Source organism: Barbatula barbatula (genome assembly GCF_947034865.1).
Source record: "Barbatula barbatula genome assembly, chromosome: 13".
Lineage (NCBI taxonomy): Eukaryota > Metazoa > Chordata > Actinopteri > Cypriniformes > Nemacheilidae > Barbatula > Barbatula barbatula.
The window spans coordinates 23,785,713-23,809,239 of NC_136776.1; the positions used below are offsets into that span (position 1 = coordinate 23,785,713).

The window sequence follows — 23,527 nt, forward strand, 5'->3', positions numbered from 1 at the left end:
CATGTCTTTTGTACTTGTTGTGTTATGTGTAACAATCCTTTCCTGTATCTCAGTGATAAGAGGATTGTGTTAACAACGCAAGGTTGCGGGTTTGATCTCAGGGGATTGCAGATACCTATGTATAATGTATAGGATAATGCAATGTAAGTCGCTTTGCGTCTGCCAAATGCATAAATGTGTGGAGACACGTGGCCTTACGCTGTGAATCTGGCTTCAACTGTCTCTGAGGTAATATTTACACCAGAATGCCGTTTTGTGGGAAACGTTGCAGCTCAATGTGGGCAGTTTTGGGCTCAAGATCCGAGGTTGGCGAGTTGAGTCACACTGAACTATACTGGGCCATTGAAAAGCAAGTTGCATGGACAGAATGGACAACAATTATGAGTACTTTCATCATGTGCATGAAGTTTTGTCTCTTTAACCTTAGATTGATTTTATTAAGGATCAAAACAAAATGGATGTCGAGCTTGATTTGCCTTGCTAACTTAATGAACCCGAAGTGAGCATTGCTAGCGTTAGCCCTAAATTCAGTACAACATCCATTAGATTATGATAGCTAACGTTAGCTGAAATATGAGCTAGTAATTGTTGGAATTGTTTATTTATGACCATTTGTTTAATGAAACTGTAATGGGGTTTTGGCAACCGCAACAATGACTGTCATAATACTAGCAAGCTGATGATTTAAACTTTAAATGGGGTTAAAGCCTGTCGACATGATCTGTGTCCATCAGCTAATCTTGTTGCTATCTTCAGTGTTAAGATTAGATAAATACTCATCGTTTCATTTTATGAGTCTAAATCTCATTATTTAAACTATCACGAAGGACAATAATATAAATCTGTGTCTAATAACTGTGTACTTAAATTTGTATCATTAATAAATGTGTAGTAAACTGTATTGTGTTTGTTAAATCTTGTCTTTCTGTTCTGTGTTGGTATAATGATGTAGTAAATGAATTATTCTTTCAAGTGCACAAGTTGTGTTTATCGCGACAGTAGTAGCAAAAGTCAAGGTGGGTGACAGGTTTGAGAGGTTGCAGATGCCTATTTGTGTTTGCAATTCATATATGAATAAAAGAAAATGTGCAAATTCTGTCCTTGCATAACTTTTTGATTATTTAATAAAGACTACATCAAGTTTTAACAAAGAGCATAGTTTAAAACTAACTCAAAAATATTCTTGAAGAAAGCACAAGATTATTCCTCGGAGGTTGATGTTGATTCTCATCTGGATCTGACGTCATAAACAAGAACAGCAACAGTAGCCACACCCACTACAGCAGAAACAACCAATCGGATCACAGCTTCAGTACGACCCAAACAGCACACACAAACTGAAGGACAGAATTGAAAGAGATGTTTGTGTTCATATTCCAAGAACCATTTTACAATCTAGTAAAACAAAAGGAAACAGTGAAAATACATAATGAAATCACCTGAACACTTGTGACAGACATGAGTGATGTCCAGATGTTGTGTGAGGTTTGTGATGGGATTGTTCAGCACACATCTGTATGTGTTGTTGTCCTGATATTCCACCTCCAGAGGAAGAGAGAGTCTGATGTTGAGATCAGACACACTGATGCTGGACAATAAACTCTTTCCTTTGTACCAGGAGAGACTCACATCATGTGACACATTCAGCACTGAACACAACACACAACATGATGATGATGATGAAGATGATGAAGAACATTGAGAAGAGTTTCTGGAGATCACAGGAACAGGAAGACGAGCTGGAAAAAGGGAACAATCAAAGTAAATTAATAACAAATTAAATTATATTTTTCGAGCTCAGAGGACAATGTCACACCTTTGGCTGTCTCTTTATATTCATTATGATTATTATTGGCGGTGTTTGGAAGGACACTACTATCACTATTTGTCATGATTCTGCCTTCTCTTGTCTTGATTTTCTGGTCTGGGGCAGAATCATGACAGACCCACGTGTTTTATGTGGAGAGAAGCATGTTATTGTCAATCAGGACTCTCGTTCCTAGTATTGCTTTCCTCCTGTGTCTCATTACCCACACCTGCCCATCGTGATCTCCTTTATTAGTTTCTCTATTTAATGCCCTCTTGTCTATTGTCTTGTGCTCGTTCGTTGTACTTGTATCCATGTTCTTCGTCCTGGTTCCCTCGTCCTGGTTCCCTCGTCCTGGTTCCCTCGTCCTGGTTCCCTCGTCCTGGTTCCCTCGTCCTGGTTCCCTCGTCCTGGTTCCCTCGTCCTGGTTCCCTCGTCCTGGTTCCCTCGTCCTGGTTCCCTCGTCCTGGTTCCCTCGTCCTGGTTCCCTCGTCCTGGTTCCCTCGTCCTGGTTCCCTCGTCCTGGTTCCCTCGTCCTGGTTCCCTCGTCCTGGTTCCCTCCATGTTAAAGGATAGTCTAGTCTATGTGAGTGTTCTGTTTAGTCTTGGTGTTTTAGTCCTTGTCGAGTGTGGTGAGTTATTTTTAGTATATCGTTTTTATGTTATAGTGTCCCCTGTTCTTGTTTTGTTACCCCGTCATGGGTGTTTGTTTTCTGTTTGTTTTCTATATTAAAGCCTTGTTTAACCCCTTCACTGCTGCCTGCACTTGGGTTCTTCCTACCAAATCATGACACTATTTTTCTCTACTTTTTCTGGACAAAACCTTTGTGCCTATATGGTCACACTGGACTTTTAATATGACATTTTTTCACCACAGGACTATAGCAACCATGAAAATCACCTTTTATATTTGCATTGCTATTGGTGATTTAATTATTTTAAAGCTGCATTGTACAAAATCGAACTGAGGGTTACTATTAAAAGCATGTCATCCTCTGAAATGGTCATGCTGTCTTCTAGTGACAGCCTAGTTCACCAAATTGGTGAGACTAGGCGTCTCTACTAAGCACTTAATCAAAAGAAGTGCGCTTTAAGTACCCTGATGATGCACTTTTTCAACCGAAAATATGAAGTGTGGAATGGTGGACACTTCACACTCTCCGGTCGCAGTTTCACTTAAGCAGTGGAAGGAAAGAGAAGCTATCAGACGCTGCTCGAGCAAATCTCTCCTGCAGAGTGATAACGCTTTAGTCTGATGATGACAGACAGGCAGATGAAAACTACATTCAAATGTACAAATTGATTTCTATTGACTTCATTTGCGCTCGTCTGGGTAACCGATATACTTGTGTTTAATATTTCATTTGGGACGATACTACCCTTCTTAAATCCATACACTACATGGTCGAGTGCATGGTGCACTATTGATAACACTTCGTCATGTGATAAGAATTTGCGGGTCAGAGTTTACCAGACTTGACTTTTAGATTACAGCAGGATGTGGGCTGCGTCTGAAAGCTACAAAATGTTGCTTTCAGAGGATGAACTCCAAGGCAAGAGGCATCAAGGCACGTCTAGTCTTGCTTAGCTTGATACTGTTATTGCATTTTGTTCCTTTTATACTGTTTTTGTTGCTGTGTAGGTCATATATTAAAACACAAACACAAATATTGCACCCGGTATTTGCGCCTTTTCGTGACATTTAAGTAAACAGGATATTGTCCTTTAATTTTGTTTTATATTCCTTAAATGTGTTCGTTCACCCAAAAATTCAGTCCAGTAAATCAAAGATGTGTACATTGGTTTTTCAAGAAGATATTTGGTTGAATTTATGAAAGACAAATCAACGAAAGTCAAAAACGCTAACACATTCAGCACAAAAGTATGCTAATCCCTGACCCTTGGCATAAACCAGCATTTTATAAAGCAAATCAATTGGTCTGTACAAAGTGCTATTATCATATTTTCCAGTGATGCCAATCGCATTCATGTGCCCCATGCACTTAGAAGGAGGGAGATGAACAGCGTTTTTTTGTAAATGTAGTCGTTTAAATCATACCTAATGAATGCAGTTATAAAAACAACACAGTCATCCCTTCTCTGAGAACCTTCTCTGTACCCTTCCTGCATTAACTTCTGAGGGTACAAGACGTCTTTTGGGAGATTTGACCGGTTTTGGACCACTTCCGGCCCTAGCTGTAGTCCTTCTAGCAACAACCCCAGTTGACTTGTCCTGCTGTAGTTTGCTTTACTTCCTGTTCAGCAGGGTTCACTCATAGTTTCTTCAGAAAATTGGACACATCTAGTTATTATTATTTTATTTTTAACACTACACTGATTAGGACAAACAAAACCGTTTATGTTTCTCAACTCACCGTAGACAGAAACCTTAAAGTGTTTGTTTTGAAGAGTATTTCTGATGATGGTCACTTGATAAAGTCCAGTGTGTTCAGTTGTGATGTTTGTGATGATGAGAGATCCAGTCTGATCATCCACCTGTAAATTTTTCTTCAATCTTTTCTTGATAGATGATGTCATATTGACGTCTCTGTTGATTTCCGCTATAATCTGATCTGGACTCTGAACACCAAATGCCCACTGGATGACATCATTTTTCTTTAGTTCAGTAACATCCGTGTGTAGAGTAACAGAATGTCCCTCCATCAATGTAATCTTCACTACATCACCAAACACAACTGAACAACATTACAGGAATGATTAAAACACAACTCATTACTTAATGTCAGAAAACAAAGTTTTGTGAACGCTGGAAACACTGACCTGAAGAAGCTGAGATACAGTAAACATTACATCGGATAAAATTGATTGAAGTGATTATATCAGAGAATAAAGCAGCCAATGAAAATCCTTTACTGTGCTACTGTTATACTGTTATATCTATTGAGAAAAGTTTAACACCTTCACACTTACAAAAAAATCACTTACCGTCCAAATGCCACGAGTATAAACTCAGTAGAATGCTTACACATATCATTTTCTCTAAAATTCTTGTTTTATTCAAAGTTTTATGTTTAAAAACAGTACTAGTAGTAGGCTAGATATGTTTCTCTACGTTGCAATGTGGCCAAAGTCTTTGTCCACACCAGCAGTGCACATGTGTGTTGTTTCCATTGAAAACCACATCCGATCAATATCTTGCTCCACCTCCATGCGTGGTCAGGGCACGGATGCTGGTTCATGTTTATGCAGCCAGCGCTTTTCTCAGCACTAGAGGTAAGGTGAGCAAAAATTGTGTATGCACTGCAAGACAATGGGGATGGTGGTGTTGTGCAATTTTATTATTCCTTAAACTAGGTGAGTCAGCCGAGACAAACGCAACGCACAGAGGCATGAGGTACTTTACAAAGTGTTTTATTGTCATTTGATCTGCATCATAAGCAATGAGATGCGGTGCAGAGAAAAGGCGCTCTTTCCTCCTGCACACAGAGATTATATATGAATAAAACGTGACACCCCTCCCCACCTTTCCCCTCGAGCAAGAGCGGTTCTGTGGTCCACACAATACGTGAGGACCCTTTATCTTAAACAGAATGTCTTATGCTTTGCTCGAGGACAACGGCAGAGTGCATTGACGCATATGCACAAAAACATGATAAACACTCCAAAAACATAAAGATAGACACATCATTACAGTGGATTAAAGGCTTTGTCCAAATAACCACACCCACTTGCAGTCTTGGCCACTTGAGAGTGTGTGAACTCAACAAGAAGTTAAAAAAGCGCTGTCTTAGAGATTTTGAAAACTGCTTCGGAGTGGTAAAAACTCATTTCACGCCGCTGCCATGTTGAATTCTAACACTTCACCAGCAACTAACACACGTGTGTGTACATAAAAGTCAAATCAAATCTCATACAGTTTCCATAGATGAGCACTAGATGTCTCCATCACACAGCGATAGAATGTCATGACACAAGAACACAGGATCAGATTTGTTAATATCTAGTGTTGTAGGACTCAAGACTGGGCTCAATACCTTTTTTGATAGTCTTGGTCTTGTCTCGACTGTCTTTGGTCCAAGTCTTGTCTTGGTCTAGACTTTGTTGTCTCTGATTTTATTTTCAAGACCGGTCAAGACCACCACTGTGGGAATTGCTGGTGCATTATTTGATCAACATATATACATAGATATCATAAAGACCGCTTTACATGTACACAAACACACAGCTTATTACAATTGAACAAATGTTTATTTGCTTTCACATTTTTATTTATAGGTTTTCACATCAGCTTTATAGAACATCATATTACTGTAGAGCACTTTCACTAAAAACCTCACAGTGACATGTCATAGCTCCAGGACTCTGAATCAGACCAGCAAACCTCCCAGAAGAAGCTTTTATTTCTTTTGAATTATTTTATAGAGGCAATAGATGAAGATTTAATAAAGACAAGAGTTTAAGACTGACTCGAATAAACTCTATCAATTCAATCTCATTTTGAATATCTGATCCATCAGAGCTTTATGGTGATTCTCATCTGGATCTGATGTCATATATGACAACACCGATGGTAGCCACACCCACTACAGCAGAGACGACCAATCGGATCACAGCTTCAGTAAAACCACAACACTCGACACAAACTGAGGAAATGAAATGAAAGAGACTTTTGTGTTTATGTTCAAAGAGACAAACAATGACTATTATTAAGCCAAAGCAAAGGAAAAACTTTGAGCACAGAGTGAGCTGCTGACCTGAAAGCTTGTGACAGAGATCATTGATGTGTAGATGTTGAGTTTGGTTTGTGATGGGATTGTTGATGACACATCTGTATGTGTTGCTGTCATGATATTCCACCTCCAGATGTAAAGATGCGGTGGATTTAACATCAGACACACTGATGCTGGAGTGAATAATGCTTCCGTTATACCAGGAGACACTCACATGTGACGCATTCATCACTGAACACAACACTGAACATGATGAAGATGAAGAAGATGACACTCTGATGACAGGAACAGGCAGACGAGCTGGAATAACTGCAACCAATCAAAGTAATAAACAGCAAACTCAATTTTATTTGAAATATTTGCTTAGAAAACAGTTTTCCTAAACCAGTTTATGTTTATTACAAGTTTGTCATGACACACATTCACTTCAACATTTATTTATTTAAAATATTTTATACTTGAAGGATTATGCTGGTTAAAATGTATTAATCTCAGCTCACCATAGACGGTCAGATTGAAGTGTCTGATGAGAACAGAAGGTTTTCTGTTGATCTCTAGTTGATAAAGTCCAGTGTGTTCAGTTGTGATGTTTGTGATGATGAGAGATCCAGTCTGATCATCTATCTGTAAATGATTCTTCAATCTCTCATTGATAAATGATGTTTTATTGGCTTCTCTGTTCAGTTCAGCTATAATCTCATCTGGACTCTGAACACCAAACATCCACTCGATCACATCATCTGTGTGTATGTGAGTGACATCAGTATATAAGGTGACAGTGTCTCCCTCCATCACTGACACTGACTTCACTTCATCACCAAACACACCTCAACAACACAAACACATTACTGACATTATAGAAAATGCAAATGAGTTTATTAAACACAACTAAACACTTTGTATGTAAATAAAGTTAAAATGATCAAATAATCTGCATTTATAAAAGTTTACAGTTTACAGCAAGAACTAAATGTGTAAAAATAAAACCTAACTCACCGTCCAAATGCCAGAAGAACAAACACTGAAGAAATATCAGACACATTGTGAAGGTTTTTATCTTCACACTATTATGAACGTGACCGAGAGTAAAGATTGAACAGATGAAGCGTCTCTAGAGGTCTTTGTGCTGTGGGTCTGTTCATGATGGAGATCCACAGTTTCCTTCCTCCTCACTCACCACCACACCACTGACACACAAACCTTTATAAACACACAAATCTATACAATAAACCTCAAATCATTCAAGCAGCACCAGTAATGTGAATAAACCTCTGATATTGTCTGTATACACGTGTGTGTCTGAGAGTCTGCCAGCAGAACACATGTGAGCAAATATGGATTTATAACAAGAACAGTAGAATATTAGTCGTGTTATTATAGTGTCAAGATAAATGTGATGTTTAGTGAAACATAAAGTTCAGAGATGCTCCTCTGTGGTCAGAACACAGACGTCAGTTGATGTTTCAGTGAGCGCTGCTCATCCTCCATAATCCCCCCCGGCCCCTCCACACATCTGAAGAGAAGGAGGACTTTTATTATGTGAACTCATAAAGCACTTTATATGAATGTGTCATTGTCCTCTCGCTTTAATATGTCAAAAACATTTGAAGGGATTTAAAAACACAGACACTGAATTATATTATTAATAAACACACTGGCAGGAAATGAATGAATTATATTATAATGATTCAGCATCATAAAAGCGCACAGAGACAGAACTCGTGTGTCCTGCAGTTCCCTCATATGAACACTAGAGGTCTCGCGCACACTTCTGTGACGTACTGACGCAGACTCAGAGTTATAACGTGTTCGGATATATTTGTGATTCTTAAAGAAAGATGTTATGTGGGATTAACTGTAATGATGGAGGTGTTCGAGTCACAAGTATCTTCTCAGGTATTAAAATGACAACGGAACTAATGTCAAAACAGACTCGAGTAAATAGGCCGTCGATAGCCGAAGCACAAGATGGCGGTAGTGCAACAATGCGCGTCGTTTAAACACCACAGAAGAAGAAGAAGAAGAAGAGCAGTCTCAAGAGCTTCATGTCTCTGTTATTCTTTCCTCTTTCTCTCAGTTTTCAGGTATTTAATCACACAACACACATTACAGCATCACTCACTGTTAATAATGACGATATTAATGATGTAAGAATGCATTTATGTCATTCTGTATGCTTGTCGCTTTCACGATATTTCTATTCAATCGTAATTCAGCACAGTTTGCGCTTATTCTCTTTGGTTTAATGCAGTAGTTCAGTTTAAATGCAGTCGTTTAAATGCATGCATTAATGTTAAATCTGACCACGAGTTTCATAAACAGTTTTAGTGTTTTATGGCAGCTGTGTTTGTATTAAGGATACACGTACACGAGTTTGACTGTCACGCGGTTTTTTTTATTTAAATATTTAGTGAAATGATTCCACTTGTAGGTCACGTGAACGAAGTACAAATGTAAATCGAGTAAATAAATGTGTTGTGGCAAAGACTTTTAATTTATTTACATCTATATGTCATATTGTTATTTACCTCTATATGTCACATTATTGAATTAATTTCTTTTTTTTTACATATTCATAATTATGTAATTAGCGCTTAACATGAATGTCTATTGATTTGTTCATATTATAGATATTTTATTATCATTTGATTCTGTCACTTCGCTGCTTTGTTGTTTAGACAGAGTTGATTCAGGGTTTGTGGGCGCGGCTTGGGCCATCACTCTTGGTTGTGGGCGGGGTTGAATGTCCATGGCAGGTTGCAGCAAAGAAGTCATCCAATCAGAATCTAGAGCGAGTGATGCGTCATATGTTGAGGTGGTAAAAGCTTAAATCCAATATTATAGTCTTCCGTCGTTTGTTGTTTTTATTCTTTTTAGCACGTAATGCAGAAAGACAAACATCCTTTTTCCTCCGTGCTCATCAAGCTCTCATAAGGTCCAAATAAAATAATCAATGAATGTTGACTTGCTTTAAGCTGGTAAAAATACTCTCTCGAGAGTTAGTTTTGGTCACATGATGTCACACATTATTTTAGGCCCAACATTAACCCTTCAGTATTAAAGGGAGACCCCAACACAGAATGAAAATGATGTCATTATTTCATCACTCAAGTCGTTTGACACCCGCAGTCCTCCATCATCTTCAGAACACATATGAAGGTCGTCCCAGAGCTACATAGACGGTTGGGAAAGTTAGGAAAGACAGAGAATACGTTTTGTGTGCAATAAAACCAAAATAACAACTTGAACCTTTTTCTTTCGTTGGCGTCAGTCTCTAATGCGCACAACTTTAGTTTGCATTTAAATTTAAAATATTTTTTGTTAATAAAGATATTTTATTTTAAAGAAGTTACTTTGAAGTCAAAGTTATTTTTGGATTCTTCTGGTCTTTTTCATTTTTATTTTCATTGTTCTTTGCCTGTACTTGTCTTTAAACAGGACGGTTTCTGTTTCCATTTTCACTTGTCACGTGATTTCTTTAGAATAGGAGTGGTTCGGTTTCTATTTACTGCATGCCATTGTGTCTTTGTACTTTATACTGTGTACATTGCAAGATGAATTGAACTTAAAACCTTTGTGATTTGCACAACGAATGCAGTTTTATATCTGGAGCAGTATTTCTGTTCATTTCTTTAAATGCTGTGAAATCAAAGGAAATCAAGCTCAATTTCAGTAGAACAGTTTGGTATATGGACTTTATTTTTGAGAAGTTTTCTGGCCTTCATAAGGAAGAGTTTGGGCACATCTGTCACCAATGAAGCATTTACAGACAAGGAAATGAGCTCTTGGTTTAATTCTTCCTGCCAAAGGAAACTGTAATACAGAAAACACGAAGTGCGTTAATGAATAAAGACACTGATAAGTGTTTGTTAATAAAGTTGTGTACAATGGCAATGATCTTTTATTATTAAAGTCTTAACGTATTTACTCTTTTAAATCCCTATACATTGTGAATGTGAGTCAGGTGCACATTTGTTTGTGTTTTGAAAGCGGATGTAAATCTCATGTCAAATGAGAGCAAATGTAAACCCTGATTCGTCCTCCAGCTCTGGATTCTGGAGCAAACAAGTGTTCAGGATGAATTTCCCCAAAGTTTGGAAAGTTGATAGTTGACTGCAGTCAGCAGGTCCACAACCACTGAGATCCCATGATATAGCAACAGAACAACACTTCTCCATTGATTTCACAGTTACACAATCAACGCCACCCATTTGTTTTCGTTTCAGTGAACATACCTGTTGTTAAGAAATAATGGGCAAGTTTCAACATGTGTCATTTTTACAGCGGTTATCTGTAATCATCCAACAATATGCTGCTTAAAATGCTTCAGATGCTCATGTCAAACATTCATTAGTATGATATGATATGTCACGTAGTCAACAAGCATAACAAAACCAGTTTTTCTGCTCTGTTCCAGAAACAATGTTTTTCTCAGAACAGGATTAGCTTTAAGAGTCCATGGTTTCCGCATACGTCTGCAGGTCTCATATGTCCTCTGATCTTTGTCTGCTCATAAAAGAATAGTCATCTAGTTTAAAACATACACAGCGGTCGGACCAGTCTTGTTATGGCAACACAGTATATATATTATGTGTCCGCAGACAGTTCATAGTCAATGTAGGACTGCTGCGTCATGTTAAACATTGTCTGAATGTAGTTTTAATGTCTGTTTGTCATCATTATTGCACCCTTCTTAATATGTGTGTGAAGTCTGCATGAGTACAACGTGTCCCATTTTGTGTTTTAATGTCCTTTAATGATGATTTATGTCCTTGTTTGCGCTGAGAATGGCTTTACAGAACCCCTCTGCTAAACACTGTGTGCAGTTATGGATAAACATGTTTATGAACTGAGATCATACACGCCTGTGCCTCAGGCATAACCGTCATAAAGGGCAGAGGTAAAGGACAAATTCAAAACTGGAACACGTGAGTGAGTTCAAAACACGCTTGAATGAGGAAGTAAGAAACGTCATAAACTGACCACAACATCAGTTGCTGTTTTACTTAAAACTATTGTCAGGTTGTTTCAATACATTCAATTTAAAAGATCTTTTGTAAAACTTTGTTTCAGTATCTGTACCGTCACTTTGTTTCGGGAAAACCACATGAATAATCCAGAAGATCATCTCCGGTGACAACAGACGGAGCCGCTCCCCCTGATAGTGTTTTATCACTCTTTATAACTCTTAAGTTGTTCAAAACTTCTCCAGAATGCTCTTAAGAACAGTCATAAACTTTGACTTTAGTCTCAAAAGACTTTTTTAAGAGTAGGAAACCTCTGTGAAGAAGCTAAAAGCAACTTTAAGGTTTAAGATTCTTAAATTCTGACTTAAGTGTTGTAAATTAAGGAATAAATGATTTAAACACAAAATTTATATTTTTTACTGTTACATTTCTTCATTGAACATATTATACATCTATAGATGCAGATGCCCTTGACCTCTGAATCAGCCAATAGGAGCAAGCGAAGGTGAAGTCACAGTCATTCTTCGAACTTTGACACTGAAAAGTAGAATTTGACTCTCTGAGTGTCTTTATGCACACGAGCCCAGAACACAGATGACTCGACAACATGAAGAACAACAAAGCACTTTATAGATTGTGATGACTGCAGGAGGACACACCCACAACAGTGAGGACAAGACCTATATAAGTGATGGGCAGTTTAGTTTCTCTCTGCTGGTATACAGTTTCGCGCGAATATAATCTAGTCAAGGTTTTGCTGTATATCTTCTTCTCGTGGCTCAGTGGTTAGAACATCGCGTTAGTTGCCCATGAAGCCGCGGGGGTTGAATCCACGTGATGATATTGATGTTTAGTTTAATGTAATGTAAGTCGCTTTGGATATAATCATCTGTTAAATGTGTAAATGTAAGTGTACATCACAGGTCATAATCTACAGCACAACCTTGAACGAAACGGAACAATTTAAACTTTTACACGACAATGGACTTGTGCTTCATTTTCCTCTCTTTTCTGCCGTACTTCGCTGTGAAAGGTCAGTATTTAATGGCTTCATTGCTTTCTCTTTCATGGACTTTTAATCTATTTAAAGCCGTCTTGTAGATCATTTAATTTAAAATGTATGTGTGTGTTTTGCGGATCTACACATCTCGTTTGAAAGAAGTCAAAGTCCATAAGAAGCTGTTTTATACTCGTACTCTAAGAGACGTGGCACAGTCATCACGTAACACAGGGTTCATCTCGTTGAGGGGCGTGGCTTTGTTATCTTGTTATTGATATCGAGATAAGATCGCTCTATGATAGAAGTGACGCAGAGCCGTGAAGAACAGAGTTGCGACAGGAAGAATATGGACTGCAGAAGGATTTCCAAACATTTCACTGTTTCTCACACTAATTCACTTCATCTCTGTTTCTGAAAGAAATCATTGTGTTCTTGAATTGAAGGTCTTTTCTGTGTGCATACATGTTTGTTTGAATGAGTTTCTATGAAGACTGCTCTTGAAGTAGAATGTTATCTAATAAAATCTCTGACTGACTGAAATAGTTTCTCTTGGTATATTTTTCAGCGTTCTTTATAGTGCACTCACTTACAAACATTGATTATTTATTGATAAATGCCTCAACCCTTTAATGTTAATGTATAAAGGCAAAAACACAGGAGTTTTCATTCTGCTACAGTTTTTCTTGACTATCTTAAACACATATAATGAATCCGGGAATGCATTTACATTTGGCAACGCAAAGAGCGCTAAACATATCCATATAAAAAACATATTAAAACTACTTTAGGAACTGACAAATTTTATTTATATTATATATATTTTCTTTTCATTTTTTTTAATGTAGCCTTTATTTAAATACACACTTGCATTGCCCTTTTGCGTATTTGCATTTCAAATTGAAAATTTGCAACCAATATGCTTCCACCCATGATCACCTGATCCTACAGGTCGGGTTTGGTTGAGTCTGAGTCTTTGTTTGGCAGTTGAGTTGTTTTTCTGCAGGATTGGGTGTAGTCCAGTTTCAACATTCAAATGAAAACACACAGCGCCACCTCAAGGGCACAATCATAACAACATTCTTTATATCGACATATCTCTGTTCGCACAATATATAGTTATGTATATGCTATTAAATTTTTGTTTTCAACTTTTATGCACTTTATGTCCAAAGTTCTTTCCCGTTGCTTCTTTCAAGCCACAGTGTTCCCGTGATGGTTCAAGTAGTGCTTTTAAGTTCACGTTACATTTACATTAATGCATTTGGCAGACGTTTTTTTCCAAAGCGACTTTCATTCCATTCTGCACTTGTATCAGAGTATGTGCGATGCCTGGGATCAAACCCATGACCTTTGTGTTGCTAGCGCCTGATCTGAACCGCAGGAAAACCCTCTGGTGTGTTATTGCTTACATATGGTAATGAAGAAACTGTTTGTGTTGTTCAGGTGTGTTTGGTGTTGATCCAGATGAAGTGAAGTCAGTGTCAGTGACTGAGGGAGATTCTGTCACTCTTCACACTGATGTCATTAAACAGAAAGATGATCTGATCGTGTGGAGTTATGGGCCTGAAAGCACAGTTGTGGCAAGAATCAACGGGAAGGCCAGTAGCACCTTTGTATCTAAAGATGAGACATTCAAAGGCAGACTGGAGCTGGATGATAAGACTGGAGATCTCACCATCACAGACATCAGATCTCAACACTCTGGACTTTATACACTGAGGATCAGCAGCAACAATAAAGTCTCAAACAAGAGATTCAATGTTACTGTCAGTGGTCAGTATCTCAGATTTAATAAACTTTCTTCTGTGTGTGATATGATAGAAACACAACGGTCTCATAGAGTCAACAAATGACATGTATAAGGCTCAAAGACGTTAAGATCCCCAACAAAAGACATAAACTAAAGTGATTTCATGTCCATAGAAAGAACATTAAATGACATTTTTGGAGATTGGAAACATGTCTATTTTTTGCTCAGAAAAACTAAAATGGAATTAAATGAAACAGAAAACATTTTTCTTTTCTTTTTTTGAACCTCAATCCTCATGTCATTTTCCAGGTCATGTTCCTTTTCTTGCCCTGAATCCCGTCACAAAGAACCCTCAAGATCTAGACAGTTCAGGTGAGTCACGTGTGACTATGAGCATCAGTCTTGTCCTTTGGTGTGAAACCAGCATTAGTCAGAATATGCAGTCTGAGACGAACACTCACATTGCTTTAATTATTTATGATTATAATCTCATCCGTTATTAAAACGGCATATTTATATTGAATTTATGTGTATTATTAAACCGTACCCTGTGAGACTCACAGTATTCAGTTGTGTGCATTATTACACCACGTATCATTACCGTCAAATCATATTTATGTTTATAATACTTTTATACAACACGTTGCAGGTATAAAGAATTGACTGAACATTTATTTAAATGAACGTGTTTATTCTCTTTATCCTTGTAGAGTCTCCTGAGCAGAAGGTCTTTGTGATTATAGCTGTAGTTGTCTCTGTGTTGTCTGTGATCATCATCATCATCTTCTTCATCATCTTCATCGTCTACATGAAGAAAAGAATGGGTCAGTTTCAACTTACAGTATATAGCAAAGAAAAACCCCTTTCACAGTTGTGAAACCTCTGCTAAGAAAACATCATAATAATAACACATCACTTCATGTTCAGCATGTCTAAGGAAATCATCAGAAAGTGAAAATCATCTCACTGATGAGAAACTTAGCAACAATTCCAGCAGCACATCTGAAGACCAAGAAACCTCAAGGTGTCTGAAAGAAAAACTACACCGGTAAACAGTCAAATAAAAGATGTACATGTCATTGGATGAGTGTGTGTGTGTGTGTGTGTGTGTGTTTGTGTGTGTCCTCATACTAACACACATATCTTCTTAATATTGCTGAAACCACATTTATGAAAATCATAGACATCTAATCTCTCTCTCTGGTTCTCATTCCTTCACAGGATTGGAGCAGAATCAGTGTAAAGGTGTTGCACAGAGGTATGTGGGCCAGTCGTGGTCTAATGGTGAGAGCCCCTCAAAATCAACCGCTCTATCTATCCCAACTGCTAGTAGTGTTTCCCTTTAGTCATGTAGAAGATACTTTTATCCAAAGAGACTTACAATATGATGCAGGACAATAGAAGCCATCAGTGCAACAACAAGGGCAACACTGCATCAAGCAGAAGAGGAGTCATTGTGTCAGGTGTTGACCCAAGAGATGCAGCTTCGAGAGCCGGTTCTTACAGATCATCTCACCACCACCGTGGAACCGTTCCATCAAAGGTGAAAGTGATTTTGTGCCATTTTTGGGATGGTACCACAAGACACTGTTCATGAGCACAGCGCAGGGATCTAGAGCCGCTTGTTCTCAAACTGGGGGCCGCAAGATGGATTTTATGGCTTTTTAAGAACTATAGAAATGTATCCTAGATTTTACCCAATCAAACTTCAGAAAATAAGACCACCAACCAAAATAATTGAAGTTCCAGCATTATATAACTGAATATGGTTTTGGTTTAGTTTAAATTTGATGAAAGTGTTTTATTGGGGGGCCACAAAGCAATACAATATACACAAAGGGGCTTTAAACTCATAATCTCATAATCATATCAGGAGCACCTTAGTACACTTTATATTATATTTATGCATTTAGCACATATCCAAAGCGACTTACAACGACTTACATAGCATTAGCATTATGCTACACATGTGTTTGTGATCAAACCCATGATGACCTTGGCGTTGTGCATGTTCTAACCACTGAGCCATGAAAAAACATTCATGAGACTTTTTGCACATTTTTGTCCGTTGTGAACCTGAATGTGTGTTTTTTGTTTTTTTAAATGTGTCATAGACTATGATCATAAAACATTTTCTTATAGAAAAACAAATACAATTTTTTTTATTTAGAAAAAACAGTGGCACCATGTAAACAAATGTAATGAAATTGTAAAATAAATGTTTATATTTTTTAATGTAATAAAATGAGAATTACAAATTTGAAACAGAGTTTCAAACTATAGTTAGTTTAAGACTCTTTTGCAATTAAAACCATATTATAGCCATGTTTCAAACTAATGTCATTGCTGTCTGTTTTATTTTACTGTATATAAATGCCATGATAAGCAACGGCTGTTAGTTTAAAAGGCATTTTCAACAGTAATCTGCAGCATTTATGCATAATGAGATTTTAGTGTTGTACGCAATGCATTTACATTTAGTCATTTAGCAGAAGCTTTTATCCAAAGCGGCTTACAGATGAGGAAACATTGGAAGAAATTATAACAACATAGGCAACAAAATACATAAGTGCATCAAACTAGTCCATTAAAGCCCAGCACAGTATACAATGCATTGTGGGCTTTGTTTTTGAAGAATAGCCTGTCTAGTTACTATAGAGCCGTTACCGAGAGCTTCATCATATGGCTTTAGTCAGTGACTTCTGTTTTATAAATCTCATTGTAAAGATTATTTTGGTCAACATACAGTACATTCTTTTAATTGTTCTGTATAAATAAAATGACAGTTACCATACATGCACACTCAACATTTCACATAACAAGTAAAAGCATATTTAAAAGCAGTCGTAGTTCCAGTTTAGTCTCAGTCTGAGGATGTCCCAATCATCTTCTCATGACTCCAGCATACACCACATCATCTTCCACCGGAGCCCGCTGACAAATACAAACACACACAAGATACAGAAGTTAATAATGAAATGATATTGAGATGACGTCATCTAACACATGACTGCTGTGTAGAAAAGAGTTTAACTTACAGTCAGGACCACTCATGACAAACTACATACAACTAAAGTTAAGAGACGCTTCAATGAAATGCATCTTTTGACTTTAGAAACTTTAGATCTGTAGGTGTTTGCCTGAATGTTTAGTCATGTGGACAAGCAGCCAATGAGAGGACAGATTTGATGGGATCTTAACAATATAATAATGTCTTCTCAACAAGCGGCTCGATAAAATGACAACAGAACATTTCTGCAAATTCAATGAAGATGATCAAATATAAGTTGTTTCATTTAATAAATCTACATTTGATGGCACATACATGGTGCATTCAATCTATACGGTTTATGAATTCTATGACTGCTGTACATGCCCAGTGACTTCTCTTCTATTGTTTTATGTTCATCATGCTTTGGCTCTTTCAGCTGCTTGTGTGGAATTTTACCCAAAACATCAAATGAAGGCGATGCTCGTGAGAACAGCTCCATCCTACATATACTCAGAATCTCCAGATTCTTTCACCCACAATAGGAAGGTAAGAGATATGGTAGGATTGGTCATGTTCCTGTCATCTTTCTAGTTGTTCTTCTAGTTCAGGCTGACGGGATCATGACAGCACCGTGTCTTGTCTTAGCCCCGCCCCCTGTTTCCTTATTCATTAGCATCATTATTTCTCGCCCCACACCTGTCTCCCTCTTCTCCACCCCATTGAATGCCCTTGTGTTTGCTCTCCTGTGATGGATCCTGTCTTCTCATCAAGTTTTGTTCAAGTATATTGGTCTTGTTTTTGAGTTATGATTTGTCCCATGTTAAATAAAATCTAATTTTATTGAGAGCTGTCTGCCCTTGGGTTCTGTTGTTATGTTTCATGACATATAATGTTGTTATAGATCATCTCATAGGATGTGCGCACACGCCTGACCCCTAGTTGACTTCTGGTTTGTGCTTGGCTAGTGTCTAATAATATAACTGTTTATATTTTAATTCATTTATGTTCATATTAATTAATTATTATTTAACTGTAAAATATTAAATAAATTATTTGTTGAATTCTGTTGTATGTTTATTAAATAACCAAATATTTGAATGTGTCCTGCAGTTCGGTAACATTTAAAGAAAGTGTACGGTACACTGACATCTAGCGGTTGAGATGTCATCAGTGTCTAAGGTCAGAATATCAGAGAGATAAGAAACGCTTCTCCTCGGTTTCTTTAGTTGTTGTAATAATGTACAGGCGCTCTATTGTTGGTGAATGTGTACAGGCAGTGGGGTCACAAAAGTGTGCATGCGCTGTAACGTGTTAAGATGAAACCGTCTGTATGCACTTAAATACTCATCTGTTTACTGACACTTGCATTTGGAACAGAGAAACAAAACCTCTATGACATTATTACGGATCATTACACACACATGCATGTAAATGTGAAGCACACAATTCATATATGATCTCACCGGTGGATGTGTTCCTCTTTTACAGAAGGTTGGATCTGCATAAGTGATCTCCTCTTCACCGGTCTGAACCGCTTCTGTAAACATGTTTAAATATATATAACAGTTTCTTTACTCATAGTAACATATATACACAGTATCTACAACAGATGTGATCGTTGTTCATGGGCCTGAGATATGAATGAGATCTTTTATTGCCGTCTGATTCTCTTTCTTTTCATTTACCGTGTTGTTGTGTTTTTCTGTGTTTTCTGCAGATGCAGTAGATCACAAGTGCAGCTATAATCATCACAGATCCAGCAGCACAAGATACTGATACTGACACTATCCAACCTGAAGCTGTAACGTCAAATATACATTCATATAAATAACTGTCAACTTAAGAAGTGTTGTTACTGCAGAATACATTACTGTTGAAACTTTACTATTTCATTTCATTCATAAACATCATTCCATCACAGAGAAAGAATGCCTATAACATGACAGATTTTGCCCCCATTGACTCCCATAGTAGGAACAAATACAATGGTAGTCAAAAGTGCCCAGAACTGTTTACTATGGAAGTGAATGGGGGGCAAAATCTGTCTGGTTATAAGCATTCTAACAAATATATTTCTCTGTGATCATCAGAACAAAGACATTTATACACATTTGGAACAACTGGAAGGTGAGTTAATGATGACAGATTTGTCATGTTTGGGTGAAGTGTCCCTTTAACAGTTAAAGACATTCACCCGCTTCTGCCACAAGAGGACACCCTCATCTGAACACAGACTAACTCTCTTACATTACTCACCATATGAATAACACTGTATTCTTTTCCACACACTTCTCTCGTCGCCCTGCACATCATGTGTTGCTGTACTTCTGGACTATATACATGTTTAATAATACCAATAGTTATGTAAAATACTACTAATACAAACCTAATAAAGTCACAGTGAAATAAAAAATGACAAAGCCCTTTTTTTTCATGAAATATTGCTTCATTTATAGTAGGATGCTTAATCAATGTGGGTCATTTTCTATTTAAAAATCATGAGCTCTTATAATCTTCAGTTAAAAGCTGAAAATGCACTTCTGTCCTGAAATGACCATCCATCTCAAATGATGTACGTTGGACCGCTTGGGCGGAGCATCCGTTAACTCCTCCCCTCCAGCCGTCAGTCTGCTGACCGCTCAATTTCAAAGTCTGCGTCCGAAAGCTCTTAATAATCCTCTTTTATCTTTAGCAAGTCTTTAATTAACTGTCAAATAAACACGTATTTAATGCATCACATACTGTACATGAACAATGATTTCTCTCCATAAAATGCCTCGGTGACACATCTGTAAACATCAATTCATCAGACGAATGATTCAGAAAATGCTATTTAAATGTGCTGCGATTTAATTAATAAGTTAATTGTAATTTAATAAGTTAAAGTAACATAAAGTCATGCATTTCCATGATTTGGTGATCATTTCATTTTTACAGTGTATCCACAGAAGCAATGAGATCCATATATTAAACAGATCAACAGATTTGCTTTCATTGTTGTTGGGTTTTCTATTCCAAACTGGATGAGCAACCTTGAAGCCTCATGGTAGTCAAGGGCCGGTCAGTAATCCATCCCTGACCACAGGTTCAGCAATTGCAAATTCACATCACATTATTTTAAACACATTCACAGGCAAATGTATTTAAGTTGTAAAAACAACTTCTTCAAAAACAGATCATCTGTCTCTCACTTAAAGCATAAAACATGTTGTGTTGATGTATTTGAAGTGTTTCTCTGAAGGCTGTGGGGTTTCACATTGACAGTGAATATGATCCTCACCTCTCATAACATGAGCAGTCGAGTACTATATAAAAGCACACGAAGAAAACAACCAGAGCTCTTTACTAAAAGCTGAACCTTAAAGAAAACAAAGCGTCACTTTTGTGCAGTTACTGCCTGTCTGTTGAGTTTGTGACCAAACATTTATTAGCTTTTACATATTGTTTATTATTATTTATAATATACATCATTGTTTAATTTATTTCAAGTACATGGTGATTTTATAATCACTACATTTTTTGTTTTGTATTTTAAGGTGATTAAAATCTATATTTTTCCTAAATTGATTATTTCTTTAAAAACTTCTATTCATCTCGTCTTGAGAACCCAGTTTCGTCACACCGTTACTGAGACCATTTTTACATCACTTTGCCCTCAAAATGGCACTTTTTATCTCATTTGTAAATTGTTTTGGTTAAAAGCGTCTGCTAAACGACTAAATATATTGTGCTGGATTAAAAGCCCAATATTACAGAACTATATTCATTATTTGGCTTATTAGCATTTAATTGGGATTTAAATACAATGTACAAATACAAATAATGCAGTGAATTGCATAAAACACACACAAAAATGCCATCTAGTAAACATCAACCTATACTTCTTTTAAATCCGAACGTTCAATTGAGTAAAAAACACTAATAATCACATGTGACTCACCTGCAGACGTGTGACAGACGTGATTGATGTCCAGATGTTGTGTGAGGTTTGTGTTGGGATGTCTCAGCACACATCTGTATGTGTTTGTATCCTGATATTCCACCTCCAGAGGAAGAGAGAGTCTGATGTTGAGATCAGACACACTGATGCTGGACAATAAACTCTTTCCTTTGTACCAGGAGACGCTCACATCATGTGACACATTCAACACTGAACACAACACACAACATGATGATGATGAAGATGATGAAGAACATTGAGAAGAGACTCTGGAGATCACAGGAACAGACAGACGAGCTGATGAACACATTTGAGAATAAATTAATTTGTAAACAAATGTAATAAATATATTTGACTGATAATACTATAGCGATATATGAAAGAATGATTATAATATTTCTCAGCTCACCATAGACGGTCAGATTGAAGTGTTTGTTTTGAACAGTATTTCCAATGATCTGAACTTGATAAAGTCCAGTGTGTTCAGTTGTGATGTTTGTGATGATGAGAGATCCAGTCTGATCATCTATCTGTAAATGATTCTTCAATCTCTCATTGATAAATGATGTTATATCGGCTTCTCTGTTGATTTCAGCTATAATCTCATCTGGACTCTGAACACCAAACATCCACTCGATCACATCATGTGTGTGTATGTGAGTGACATCAGTATATAAGGTGACAGTGTCTCCCTCCATCACTGACGCTGACTTCACTTCATCACCAAACACACCTCAACAACACAAACATGAAACACTTTTTACCAGTTTGTAAGGGTTTCATGAGAATAATGTCTGCAAAAATTTACTGTAGTATACTATTGCATTTACTATAGTAAATTGTAGTAACATTAGACTGTATATTTTCTTAAATAGTAGGCCTACTATGCTAATACAAATATAGTAAATACTGCAGTATACTACACTATTTTTTAGTCATCTTGCAAAACAAATTAGATTGTATCTATAATCTCTTCATATTTTATGTGCAAATGACCTCAAAATGTGTGCCATTAGCTTTATAGTCAGTTCACAAATCATTTTGCTGACAGATTGAATGATTCCATAACTACTTCAATAGGATGTGTATTCATTTAATATTGTTTATAAATATTTAAGTTTGCTTTCATCCGCAGATGGTTTGGTAAGCAGCTAAAATACAGGATGTTGATAAATATTAAATGATCGTGTTCGCAAGAAAATATATTTCTGTAAAGCAGAGAAACCAATGCAAAAGCTCAGCCATTGAAGAATATTTATTCTAAAAAACAACAACGACAGATTGTCATTGGCAATCTGACTTAATGATGTTTCTAGGTTTACCTGACAATAGCTCATTTTCACAAGATGCACAAACTAAATGTCAAATGTCAAAATATCACTTACCGTCCAAATGCCACAAACACAACTGCACAAGAGCAAGAACACGGAGCATATTCTCCAGAGGTGTGTGAAGAACAATACGCTTCATTTGTGTCAATGTGACAGAAACCGATTTCCTTCCGACACACATACACACATGTGAACGCGCACACGCTTCTGATCTCTGCGTCTAACAGAAGGGAAACTTTAACACACTTTAAACTTTCTTTATTATAGTTTGATGAGTTCTGACACTTATAGATTAGTGGGATTATATCAGAGATTTAACATGAATGTGTTTAGCACGTCATCTAGGTGCTCAAGAGAAATGATAAAGTAGCTTCACATGTGGAGGATCTGAGCAGATCTGAGGAGGAAGATGAGCTGAATCTCTTCATCTCTGACGGCTCTGTGAGCTTCACCAGATGACCGTTTGATATATTTCATGACTAAAGTTTAAAAAACACTTCAGTAAAGTGACAAATGTGCTTCTCTCCTGTTGAAGTGAAGCGCAGAATGATGTCATCACATCGCTACATGAAGGTTTTCAATGTTCACATCTTATAAATCTTAAGACAAACACATATGATGTAATGTTGACTAACACCTGATGAATTTAAGGTTTGAATTTATCTGAATGTAGTGTAAGCCGTATGGATGATAGTTTAGTTTGACCTTTGACACTTCAGTGTCTGTTTGAAACTGATGTTGATGAGTTTTGAGTATATATCTTATATTATATGTATATAAGTGCATCTGGAGGGATGATGAGTGGAAACTTTTCACCAGAAAACTGCAAACGCAAACAAACCACACGGACATAATACAGATGCGCTCTTAGGAACAAACGTGTCCAGTGAACAGATGAGACCACACGTGTGATGAGGAGACCACAGCAGTTTCACTTTGACTCACTCATCTGTGTCTCCTTTATCCTACATGATAAAAACCACACGGATGTTTCTTCTGTTCAAATGTGACTTGGACCACAATGAGGTTTATTTACTCATTTTACATGA

General features: G+C 37.1%; 3 protein-coding genes across 10 annotated transcripts; 1 reads left to right on the plus strand and 2 right to left on the minus strand.

The window, feature by feature from the left end:
• Window positions 1-1,097: 1,097 nt before the first annotated feature.
• Window positions 1,098-7,679, minus strand: LOC306903050 (SLAM family member 9-like). 3 transcript variants are annotated; one of them, XM_079471974.1, is made up of 4 exons: window positions 4,754-4,928; window positions 4,183-4,503; window positions 1,440-1,739; window positions 1,098-1,337 (listed from the first exon to the last, which is right to left on the minus strand). In XM_079471974.1, the coding sequence occupies exons 1-4, from the start codon at window positions 4,800-4,802 to the stop codon at window positions 1,228-1,230; spliced, it is 780 nt and encodes a 259-aa protein (XP_079328100.1). In that variant the 5' UTR covers window positions 4,803-4,928; the 3' UTR covers window positions 1,098-1,227. The 3 variants fall into 3 exon arrangements, with proteins under 3 accessions (XP_079328100.1, XP_079328102.1, XP_079328101.1); XM_079471975.1 differs by lacking the exons at window positions 1,098-1,337; window positions 1,440-1,739; window positions 4,183-4,503; window positions 4,754-4,928 and adding exons at window positions 5,165-6,411; window positions 6,523-6,807; window positions 6,999-7,325; window positions 7,495-7,679; XM_079471976.1 differs by lacking the exons at window positions 4,183-4,503; window positions 4,754-4,928 and adding an exon at window positions 6,999-7,224 and having other exon boundaries at window positions 1,116-1,337.
• A 4,371-nt stretch (window positions 7,680-12,050) lies between these two features.
• LOC306903052 (uncharacterized protein) lies at window positions 12,051-19,610 on the plus strand. 6 transcript variants are annotated; one of them, XR_013787502.1, is made up of 10 exons: window positions 12,177-12,498; window positions 13,909-14,238; window positions 14,525-14,587; window positions 14,926-15,039; window positions 15,143-15,263; window positions 15,437-15,499; window positions 15,609-15,758; window positions 17,644-17,753; window positions 18,696-18,746; window positions 18,925-19,610. XR_013787502.1 is itself a non-coding variant. In XM_079471979.1 (7 exons), the coding sequence occupies exons 1-6, from the start codon at window positions 12,447-12,449 to the stop codon at window positions 15,456-15,458; spliced, it is 702 nt and encodes a 233-aa protein (XP_079328105.1). In that variant the 5' UTR covers window positions 12,177-12,446; the 3' UTR covers window positions 15,459-15,499; window positions 15,609-16,480. The 6 variants fall into 6 exon arrangements, 2 of the variants coding, with proteins under 2 accessions (XP_079328104.1, XP_079328105.1); XR_013787500.1 differs by having other exon boundaries at window positions 15,437-15,758; XR_013787501.1 differs by lacking the exon at window positions 18,696-18,746 and having other exon boundaries at window positions 15,437-15,758; window positions 18,925-19,177; window positions 19,232-19,610.
• LOC306903049 (uncharacterized protein) lies at window positions 15,999-22,621 on the minus strand. The gene is made up of 6 exons (XM_079471973.1): window positions 22,533-22,621; window positions 21,557-21,880; window positions 21,148-21,444; window positions 18,893-19,006; window positions 18,671-18,744; window positions 15,999-17,149 (listed from the first exon to the last, which is right to left on the minus strand). Exons 1-6 carry the CDS (start codon window positions 22,615-22,617, stop codon window positions 17,099-17,101), a joined length of 945 nt encoding a protein of 314 aa, XP_079328099.1. The 5' UTR covers window positions 22,618-22,621; the 3' UTR covers window positions 15,999-17,098.
• Between the last annotated feature and the right edge of the window lie 906 nt (window positions 22,622-23,527).